The following is a 12,019-nucleotide window of genomic DNA, read 5'->3' as shown; positions in this document are numbered from 1 at the left end:
TTTTTTAATGTTAAACAATATTCGAAAGTGTATGTAAATATCTTTTTCTATAATTAAATTTGAATTGACATATTTTACATCGGTAAAAACATTTTGTACGCAGAAAACATGTATTTACCTGTTTCGTCAGTATTTATCGCATAATCCGCATTGTATTGAGGGATTAAACGAAACGTCTGCCGACGAAAGGTCTCCGCAGACGCCTAGATGTCCTCCATTGACGCCGCTTCTTTTCTTGAAACCAGTTTCGTGATGTTGCGTTGTGAAATTCTGTACTTCTGTTTAAATGCCGTGACCCATCGATCAGACGCTTTGAATTTGAAATCGACGAATTGTGCAGCCGCAGCCAATGCCCATTGCTGTAAATTTCTTGTCGTGACTTGCTGATATTGCTGTCTTACTTCCACAAAACGGTCGTAGGTCCACGAATCTATTGCCTCAAATTTATCCATTCACGTACCACCACTTATAATATCTTTCTCCCATTGTGAAACATATTCTTTTCTCTTCAATTGGCGGCATCCATTTTATTCATTTATTTTATTTATTTATTTATTTTTTGCAATGTCGCCAAGGACCATGTGGGGTGCGCTTTAGCAATATTCACAACTTTGACTTTCGGTTTATATTCGTCTGGAGACGAATCACTTTGTGGCACTTCGAACTGTTCGTCGTTCTCCTCACATTCTTCGTAATCCTCATGAGCGTGAATTAATTCCTCTTCAGTTACGAATGTTTTTTCACCCAAAAGTTCCAGTGTATTATTATAAAGTTCTCCGGCCAATAACATAGCATCGCGAGAGATTTCTTCCGAAGATGTCGATGCAATTAAATTATTTTCCGTCAACAGCTTTTCATAATACACCACTGCGTCCTTCAATCGTAATTCTGATAGATCACTATGAATGGATTCTTCAGGAATTTCTTCTCCTATTCCAGATGAGCGAGTAACTTCTTCAGTCGACATGTTTAACCTCGGATCGGAATAACACGATGGGCCATACGGCGGCGCGGCAATGGACTAACATTTTATACTCATAAGGCACCTAAGAAACTTTGGATGGATTTTTCTCGGGATTTTCCGAGTAGTGCGCTCTAATATTTTAACCACGTGAGTTGTTAGGGGTCCTCTGTCACCACACAAATTTCGGACAAATCCCCGACCCCACGGTCGTGTCGTCTCCTTGTGAGTAACTTTAATATCAGAAATGTATAAGAGATAAAACTTCGTATTAGGCACATAGTCAGGTCTATTTCATGACGAAGAGTGTTCTCTGTGTAAAGCTCTCATACTAGAGTCAGCTAGTCCGATAGCCACAATATTAATCTAAAAATAAACACAAGACACTCGGAGCTTTACATCTGGCGATGCGTGAAACGACAACTACTCTTTGGCGAAGAATAGTAATTCGGTATGCAGCTTTCCATTAATGGGTGTATATGTGTGGACGATTGCGAGTCCAAGCACAGTAATGACAAAAACTGTGAACAATTAAGTGAAGAGTGCATGTGGGAAGGGAATAATAAGAACACGTTATCGCTAGTCACAATCGTGTGCAAAACGGAAATCTACACGATCTTGGACTGTAGTGATTCGAGACAAGACGAGGAATTTTACAACTACTTAGATTTATGAACTAATCTCTAAATGTGCAACCAACATCTCTTCAGATTGAAAACAGAACAAACAGTGCTCACATACTTCGACTGCATGTCGATGAGCAGCAATGCTACTTAGTGCTACCTTTGAAAGGCCTTTTTATGTAACATAAATGGAATTTTTTTTTATTTTTACCTAGCAGCGTTAACTGATGCACGTGTTTCTCACAACTATGATGTTCTGAGACACACACGGGACTACTTTAAATACTCTTTCTTTGTACTATTTTTTCGCACCTTTAAGCAATTACCAGTGTTAAGAGTGCTGAATACATTATATATTGCAGGCATATATTCATCGTTTTTTCTGAAATATTTCCTATTTTTACGAAATTAATGCAGCTGAATAAACACTGTACCTAGACACATAGCTGTCGTTTGCTGGGTACAAACCAGCCACAAAAGATCCTTTATTCGCATTGACATTAATAAAAAATTTCATAATTTCTTTCAACACAGAACCTACATGGGGAATTTTGAAAGTTTACAAACTTTTAATAATTGGTTTATAAGATTAGTAGAATGCCATTCACTGGTGTCACTAGACAATGATAGAGACATGTTGCTGGTGTTCATATACATTTCCCTAACCCCTCTGATATACGAAGTAGGAATTTGGAGACAAGTGGGACATTTATTTTAAGCAGCTGACTGTTCACACACATTATGTTGATGAAGACTGGGAGACAAGTGTCAAGAAATTGAAACTTCCTGGCAGATTAAAACTGTGTGCCGGACCGAGACTCGAACTCGGGACCTTTGTCTTTCGCGGGCAAGTGCTCTACCAACTGAGCTACCCAAGCACGACTCACGCCCCGTCCTCACAGCTTTACTTCTACCACTACCTCGTCTTCTACGTAGAGCACTTGCCTGCGAAAGGCAAGGGTCCCGAGTTCGAGTCTCGGTCCGGTACACAGTTTTAATCTGCCAGGAAGTTTCAAATCAGCGCATACTCAGCCGCAGAGTGAAAATCTCGTTCTGGAAACATCCCTCGGGCTGTGGCTAAGCCATGTCTCCACAATATCCTTTCTTTCAGGAGTGCTAGTTCTGGATGGTTCGCAGGAGAGCTTCTGTAAAGTTTGGAAGGTAGGACACGAGATACTGGCAGAAGTAAAGCTGTGAGGACGTGGCGTGAGTCGTGCTTGGGTAGCTCAGTTGGTAGAGCACTTGCCCGCGAAAGGCAAAGGTCCCTAGTTCGAGTCTCGGCCAGGCACACAGTTGTGATCTGCCAGGAACTTTCAAATCAGCGCACACTCCCCTGCAGAGTAAAAATCTCAATCTGTCAAGAAATTGTTTGAGACCTTTAAGCCCATCATGACTGCATATTTTGCCATTCCATATTTGACTTTTAAAAGCAGAATACTTGCAAATCCATCCTAGAGTATCATCACTGATTTCAACAGGTATTTCAGCTATCAACAATTATTGTATACTGCTACTTAGACCAGTGAAATATTAGTTATTCCTGATGAAGTGTCTATAAACTGAACTGTAGTAACCATCCCACGTCCTATATTAGCCAAACAGGTAGAACTATGGTAACAAGGTTTAAGGAACACTTGGCTGCCCAACAACTGAATAACTTAAGCAAATCAGCCTCTGCCAGCTATATTGAAAAAAATAAATATACAGCGGACAATATAGAAAACAGTCTACAGATCTTATACCTTACAGATAAGGGTTGCACAATGAATCTGCTTGAGAAGTATAAGATTCATATACATAAGAACATCTTCCCTGATCTCTTCCCTGATCTCTTTCCTAAGTAATTTCCAAGAGGTCTTCTCAGTGTTTAAACGAACATAATACTCCTATAGTCTATGACAGCTTTTAAAGTTATTTCATAACAATGTTTTATACCAATGTTGTATGAACGCAGTATAAACTACCTATTGTGAAATTCACATGTAAATTGCAGTCATAGTCTACTGTATTCAAACATTACTATTTATAATATAAAATACAACTATACATTGAATGAACAAACTTACATTTGTCATTATAACAGAAAACTTATCTTATTGCGCTTGTGTTCTGTACACAATGTTTGCTATTGTTTATACGTAACGTTGGTGTATGTGATTCAAACCATTCAGTATACTACAAGGCTAGAAATTATTGTAAACGGCTTTACTTATCTGGCCGATTTTGAAATTAATTTCATTCTATTAGGGAAGATATATTTTACTACTACCACACGCATTGACAGTATCAATAACTTCATATCTTTACCACTGTGATATCTTTGAAAATATTATTTTTGTTACTTACGTGAAGATGAGCTACGTTCTGTAAACGTTTATCGTGCGTGCTGCCATTAAGAGAGAGTGGTATAGTGCAAAGAGTTTTCGAGCCCATTGAACAGCATTCACATAGTGCACGTCCATAAATGAGTTAACTTTAAAATTCTTAACTAAAACAAAGAGCGATTTCTTTACACAGAATCAAATAATACGAAAGTTTGCTCCGCGTTTCACCTTTCACTCATTTCAAAACATTCTCTTGACTGTTTTGGTAGAGGGCAAAAAGTACTAAGTCTCTAGTAAATTTTACCAAATTGTGAACAAAAACTTTCTGCTTATCCTGGTGTAGCGAACGATTAACAAATAGAAAACGAGGCCACAGCAAGAAAGCAATGAAATCCGTAACAATTAGATGGACTTGTAAGAATTCCGAAACTGTTCGTGGTTACAGTCAAATAAACATTCTTAACCCATTCCTTGTGGCTGTTTGCTGTTTCATTTATAAACCTAATAAATACTGGTATTATAGAAATGTCAGTGTGACTTATGTCTGACAAATTTCGTGTTGTGTGAGTATTTTGAGATGCTAGTTTTGTGAAATTAACAGCTCACATAAAGTTCTCCAGTGGTTATGTACTAAAATTACCCTCTTCCACTCACCATACGGTAGTTCGTACATTATAGCTGAAGGTGGAGATGCCTTCTAGGCATGTCAACAAACTGAGCACTATGCAAAAATCACGTTTACCTGCCCAGGATTGGAGACGTGCTATAATTTAACTGAAACAGCATGTTTACTTTTCACTCCGTTGCAGGATAGACGTATAAAAAAGTATTTATGCGACCAGGTGCAGAGGATCATACAATGCCAATGGGTTGCCGTGTCTTCCTCTGCCACATAACATCGTTTCGGTGCGGCATGGAGGGATATAGAGTTAGCATACCACTCTCACGATTGTTGTAACCTTTCTATAGTTTGGAGTCGATACTTCTCTTTAAAAAACTGCTCAGTCAGCCCGTAAGGGGGGCGAGTGTACGCCGCTCACATCCTCACGTTAAGGATTTACGTCTGGCATTAGCTTGAACTGGAAACTCTATATCACAGATATACTGACCAAATTGTACGGAGGTGTACCATTGAGGAAGCTGATATTCAAAAAAGCCATTCCGGTAAATAAATAATGGTGTGAATACAGAATGGACGTTGAACATGTGTAACATTATTAGAATATTTCAGATAAAGCACATAGCATTTCCTGACAATTGGTATGCACAGATTATTAGCGTCCTTCAGACTTTGAGAGAGGGCTAAACATTGGCATGAGGGACGTGGAAGCATCATACTGACAGAGACAGATTACACAGACATATGGCTGCAGCACGTTGAATACAGATGGGGGGCGTGGAAATATGGATTGAGGAAAATAGTGTGGCAGGAAGAGCAGATTTGGGTCCTTCCAGAACTACCTCACGAGAATATTGTAGCATTATTCTCCTCTGACGATCAGACAGATGAAAACACCTGAAATCTGGGGAGATACTGAAGACAGATCGTCACCACGAATCGTCGCAAACAGTTTACTGGAAATTAACTTCAGATCTCGAGTTACGATGCATTGATAGCTGCTGGCGACGTATCACAGACAACAGAGACTTGAATGATGTAGAGCCATAGAGCCAGAGTCGACTGAAACAATACGTATCATTCTGTAGTGCTCAGCGACGAATCTCGCTTGAGCTTGTGGGAGTCATGTTGTCGCCAACATACCGATAGATGACCTGTTGAAAGGTCACTGTAAGCAGCTTTTCACGAGACCCATACCTATCCATCTTCTGGAATGATAGGCTAGGTTGCTACTGGAGATGGCAGCATGAAGGATTGGATAATTGTTGAAGGATAACTGAATGCTCACAAGCATGTAGCACGAATGATCGATCCTGTTGCCATATCTTCCATGACTGGCGTAACAACTAGCGTATTCCAGTATAATAAAGAAAGACCCCACTGCATTGGGCACCACAAACGAGTTGATGAATGTATGGATTCTTCTTCTGGGACCCACAGACATACCTGTGATGAGATGACAAGATAAATACTATCATACCAGCCTCCAGACAGTAATGTTTATGAACTGAGAAAGCATTTATTTCAAGCGTGGGAAGAAATTCCCCAGTAGTACATTCGGAGGCTGTTTGCTTTCATATGACAACGAATACCAAAGTTCCCATAGGGATCTGGTCTCATATTGGTGTTGACGATGGTCATCGATAATGAATGGAATGAGACACTTTCCAAATTTCTCAATGCAGTTATCTTCGTTGTGACAGCGTTTAGAGCCAGATAGAGCTTTTTCTACCAAACACAGATATGCGCTGCTTCCTGGACTTGGGTAGGCGCACCGGCCCCGTATCGAATCCGCCTGGCGGATTAACGACGAGGGCCGGTATGTTGGCCAGCCTGGATATGGTTTTTAGGCGGTTTTCCGCAACCCGCTAGGTGAATACCAGGCTGGTCCCCACGTTACGCCCCATTTACACGACTCACAGACATTTGAAAACGTTCGCTCTATTTCGTGGCTTACACTAGACACAGACAGCTGGGGTACACTTATTCCATCCTGGGGGTTTCAGGATGGTGGCAGGAAGGGCATCTGGCCACCCTCCGCCACTAACATGGCCAAATCCGTAATAACATATCAATTCAGCTCTTGACAAAATACAAAATTTAATGGCTACGCCAACTGCAAATAAGCAAGTAAACACTCTGCTGCCACTCCAATTACGATACACACAACATCTAAATGTAATAGACTTGCGGTCATAGCTAATCATGGAAATTATTTAAGTAGAATCTATTGACACCCCACATTTGGCGACCGTGACAAGAATTACTGATCAGGTGAGATTTCCCGATGAGCGAATTATGTATTTTGATTTGCACATTGATCACAGTGGTACAGAATTTGTGAGAAAGGCATCATTTTCCGCCTTCGACTGTAATTATCATTTATTTACAACTGTTGACCAATTGGACTGTTATACCATTTTCAAGTGGCAGTAGATGTACATGAGCACAGCCGCCAGTACATAGCGAGCTAACATATAAGTTAAAATAAGTAGTAAGGTTTGCAATTGAGATAAAAAATATTTTAAAACTTCTAACCGAAATGAGAACAATGGCAAGTGCTAGCCAACTGTACTAGATGTGGACCGGTTACCCCGGTTTTGTGCGCCACTCTGGGTCGAGCGCTGCGGCGGCTCCGAGTCCCGTGACGCCCAGCAGGGAGGCGCAGACGCCGGCCAGAGAGAGCGCCTCCAGCGCCCCGGCGTGGCTCACCCACTGCAGGTCCGCGTCCGTCACCACCTGCGCGATGTGCGACAGTTGCCGGCACCGGCACACGTCGTTCACCTGCAGACAAGAGCGTCTTGTGATCATAACGTGACGAGATTCTCAGGTATGTAACACCTAATAATATGTCAGGCGTTCAATAAGTAATGCAATAATTTTCTTTGCTGCAAGGGGGTTGGTTTTATTACGAATTCCAACACGTCATATACACTCCTGGAAATGGAAAAAAGAACACATTGACACCGGTGTGTCAGACCCACCATACTTGCTCCGGACACTGCGAGAGGGCTGTACAAGCAATGATCACACGCACGGCACAGCGGACACACCAGGAACCGCGGTGTTGGCCGTCGAATGGCGCTAGCTGCGCAGCATTTGTGCACCGCCGCCGTCAGTGTCAGCCAGTTTGCCGTGGCATACGGAGCTCCATCGCAGTCTTTAACACTGGTAGCATGCCGCGACAGCGTGGACGTGAACCGTATGTGCAGTTGACGGACTTTGAGCGAGGGCGTATAGTGGGCATGCGGGAGGCCGGGTGGACGTACCGCCGAATTGCTCAACACGTGGGGCGTGAGGTCTCCACAGTACATCGATGTTGTCGCCAGTGGTCGGCGGAAGGTGCACGTGCCCGTCGACCTGGGACCGGACCGCAGCGACGCACGGATGCACGCCAAGACCGTAGGATCCTACGCAGTGCCGTAGGGGACCGCACCGCCACTTCCCAGCAAATTAGGGACACTGTTGCTCCTGGGGTATCGGCGAGGACCATTCGCAACTGTCTCCATGAAGCTGGGCTACGGTCCCGCACACCGTTAGGCCGTCTTCCGCTCACGCCCCAACATCGTGCAGCCCGCCTCCAGTGGTGTCGCGACAGGCGTGAATGGAGGGACGAATGGAGACGTGTCGTCTTCAGCGATGAGAGTCGCTTCTGCCTTGGTGCCAATGATGGTCGTATGCGTGTTTGGCGCCGTGCAGGTGAGCGCCACAATCAGGACTGCATACGACCGAGGCACACAGGGCCAACACCCGGCATCATGGTGTGGGGAGCGATCTCCTACACTGGCCGTACACCACTGGTGATCGTCGAGGGGACACTGAATAGTGCACGGTACATCCAAACCGTCATCGAACCCATCGTTCTACCATTCCTATACCGGCAAGGGAACTTGCTGTTCCAACAGGACAATGCACGTCCGCATGTATCCCGTGCCACCCAACGTGCTCTAGAAGGTGTAAGTCAACTACCCTGGCCAGCAAGATCTCCGGATCTGTCCCCCATTGAGCATGTTTGGGACTGGATGAAGCGTCGTGTCACGCGGTCTGCACGTCCAGCACGAACGCTGGTCCAACTGAGGCGCCAGGTGGAAATGGCATGGCAAGCCGTTCCACAGGACTACATCCAGCATCTCTACGATCGTCTCCATGGGAGAATAGCAGCCTGCATTGCTGCGAAAGGTGGATATACACTGTAGTAGTGCCGACATTATGCATGCTCTGTTGCCTGTGTCTATGTGCCTGTGGTTCTGTCAGTGTGATCATGTGATGTATCTGACCCCAGGAATGTGTCAATAAAGTTTCCCCTTCCTGGGACAATGAATTCACGGTGTTCTTATTTCAATTTCACGGAGTGTAGTTCCCCACTCTTCTTTCTACAAAACCCTCTTTGTCATCTTAATGTCTGCTAAATGCGGCGGCCTTACGCCTGTATGCCTGTACGGTATTTACTGGTCGAAGTCAGACCTGTTACGTCTGCCACAGACGGCCCCTGCCAGGCAGACTACACTCAAGATACCCCTGTGTACCTTATAACATACACAAGCACTTGCAGGCGCAACCAAGAGGAAAACAATTCTTCAAAATAAACAGAACTTGCTAGAGACTAATGCGAACCTTTTTCTGCTGATGTCGCCTCGCAGACACAGTGAAGTTGGAGTACTCCGCCGACCTCCGCCGGCTTTATAAGGCCAGCGCAGCAGCAGTACAGCGAGTTCCTCGCCGAGCTAGGACCAGCTCCGACGGGCCTCACCGACGCTCTTATTGAATAGTCGTCTACATATTATTCGTTTTCTTTGTGTGTATATTGTGATTGTTCGAGAAGTGAAGTTCAGTTTCAATAAACGACATTATACTGAGTGTTCTACAATACTGAGTATTCTTCAAGACCCAATGCCTTGCTGCATCACTATGCCCCCTGCCCCACATCATCCACGTACTGCCTCGTCACTCAGCCTTCACTGGGCTAAACAAATGGTTGCTGAAAGGTGGATGACCTGGGCTGTAAGGTGGAGGAAGATCAATCCAGTGGGTATTTGTGAGCTCCTCTTTGGTGCGTAGAATTGTGTCAGAGGCCTTGCGTTGTTACGGAGAAGTTCGTTTCCATTTCTGTGGCGAGAAACACATTGAAATCATTTCTTCAATTTCCTGAGGGTAGCACAATACATTTCGGAGTTGATGGCTGCACCACGAGGGAGGACATCAAACAGAATAAGTCTGTCGCCATGACGTTACTGGCTGAGTGTGTGGGTTTGAACTTCTTATTCGGAGGGGAAGTGGCGTGGCGCCACTGCATGGATCGTTGTTTCCGGCTAGAAGTGATTAACCAATGTTTCATCTAGTGTGACAATGTTCGAGTAGAAATTGTCACGAGCAGAATCATAACGTGCAAGTAGTCCCGCACAGATAGTCCTTTGTCGCTCCTTATGGTCTTCTCTTAGGCGGTGAGGGACCCAGCAGGAACTTACCTTTGACCACCCCAACTGATGGACAAGTGTGTCAGCAATACCAACACATATGTCCAGTTGTGCAGCGAGGTGTTTCATTGTGGTTTGTTGATCACCGCGAATGAGAATCTCCGCACGTTCCAGCATTGCTGGAATCAGAGCTGTGTGCTGCCGGCCGGCGGCGGGTGATTGGGCAGGTTTGTGCGACCTTGCAGCTATAATGACAGACACCTCGAGCAACGACCCACCGCGTGTTTGTCCACTGGCAGGAACTTTGGAAATTTGTGGTGAGGTCTTACGCGACCAAACTTCTGAGGTCATCGGTCCCTAAGCTTACACACTACTTAATCTAACTTAAACTAACTTATGCTAAGGACGACACACACACCCATCTCCGAGGGAGGACTCGAACCTCCGACGAGGAAAGCCGAGCGGACCGTGACAAGACGCCTGAGACCGCGCGGCTACTCCGCGCGGCCCATTGCCAGGACTCCGTAGATATTCTGTAAGCACCTAAGTTACAGATGCCATTTTGAAGGCTACGTATAGCGCCGCCAACTACCGGTACTTCAGAAACTCTAGGGGCTGAAATGGGAATACTCCACGACGTCCCACAACAAATTCCGCATTTTTCATCTTAAACTGGCCGATTACTGAACGCCCCTTGTATTATGTTCCTCTTTACTACTCGAGTGACACATTTCCCGTCAGTTTTGCCTGCCTGACTTCTGTCTCACGATCCATAACCACCCCATCTACCTTACTGACACAATAAAATATCTTGCACTAATCCTTCCCCGTAAACTAACATGGTCCCTCCATCAACGTACTATCCAAGTAAAAGCTATAATGGACTTACTATCTAAATCGGAATTACGTCATTCCACAATCTTCGACACATAGAAAAGTCTTATTTGTTCCATCCTCACCTTTTCCAGCGTAATCTGGATCCGTACGTATATAAAATTAACCCATCTCTTTAAATTCCTCAAATATTTTCGTAAATTTTATACATCCCACGAACTCGATGACAGTTACCCAGTTACCTACATAATCTTGACATTCACCCAGTCTATGAGATATAGCCACTGTCTTCATATCCTATCTTTCGATCAGTTTTCATTGTTTCTTCCAACCTTACAATTCACACTCACTCCTTCCTGCTCCGGTCTCCATTTATACATCCCACTTCTTTGCTGAACATAATCCTCATGTATAGCCAGCAGTTTATTTGTGCTGTCCTACTGTTTCTCTATCTTCCCTTCTTACTCCCCACCCACTGGGAGCTGCCTTCGAGAAGCTCGCTGTTAGTCTCGCTGCCACCGTCACTGTTGCCATGTCATATGTTTTAGATAATCATCAAATGAATCTGTTTATTGCATTTTAAATTTGTTATTTTATTCTTTTAACTGTAGAGAAAGAACAACTGGTATACATTAATTGCAAGTGGGACGGGGAAGGGAGGGGCCAGGAATGAAATACTTATATATTTTTTCATTTAAATTCGATCCTCACATAAAAGTGATACACCGCTATTACAGTATTACTATAAAGCAGTTCTCGTATACCTTATTTAAAACTTTTGGCATAATTTCTAAAGTTACGCTCCAGTCTGGTTTCATCCCATGTCAAAACGGGCAATTGGACAGCGTTGGATACGAGGAAAGACTGCCCACTGCCCCTAGGCTTTCAAAATCGCAAAATGCAGAAAAAAATCATCTTAGCCGGATGTTATTTCTGAATTGGTTCATTACCTGTTCTGGGCAGGTAATTTACTTCCACTCGTGTAACTGAAAATCGTTATCACAGATCGCATTAGTCGGCTGACGGGACGGAGCAGAGTCCGGAAGCCAAGTAGACGGATGCCTGGAGTGAACCGCGGCGTTCCGTTTTACAGTCAATCTCGAGCCACCCCAGTCGTCTTTCAATTTCGAGGGAATCTACAGTCGGAATAAGTACAGCCTGCAGTTCATTTAACCAAAAAACTATTTATTATTTATTATTATCATGGAGTAACTGGAAATCAAGCAAACCTTAATGCTTTTCTT

The 12,019-nt window shown here is 44.0% G+C and overlaps 1 protein-coding gene across 1 annotated transcript in view; it reads right to left on the bottom strand.

The window, feature by feature from the left end:
• LOC126234771 (adhesion G-protein coupled receptor G4-like) overlaps positions 1-12,019 on the bottom strand; it is a 218,133-nt gene that overhangs the window by 87,014 nt on the left and 119,100 nt on the right. Inside the window, exon 8 of the mRNA XM_049943521.1 lies at positions 7,121-7,311. Within this exon, the coding sequence (XP_049799478.1) occupies positions 7,121-7,311 (191 nt within the window). The remainder of the gene's footprint in view (positions 1-7,120; positions 7,312-12,019) is intronic.

Source organism: Schistocerca nitens, chromosome 2 (assembly GCF_023898315.1).
Source record: "Schistocerca nitens isolate TAMUIC-IGC-003100 chromosome 2, iqSchNite1.1, whole genome shotgun sequence".
Taxonomy (NCBI): Eukaryota; Metazoa; Arthropoda; class Insecta; order Orthoptera; family Acrididae; genus Schistocerca; species Schistocerca nitens.
The sequence above is the reverse complement of the archived record's forward strand: the minus strand, read 5'-3'. Positions and strand labels throughout refer to the sequence as shown.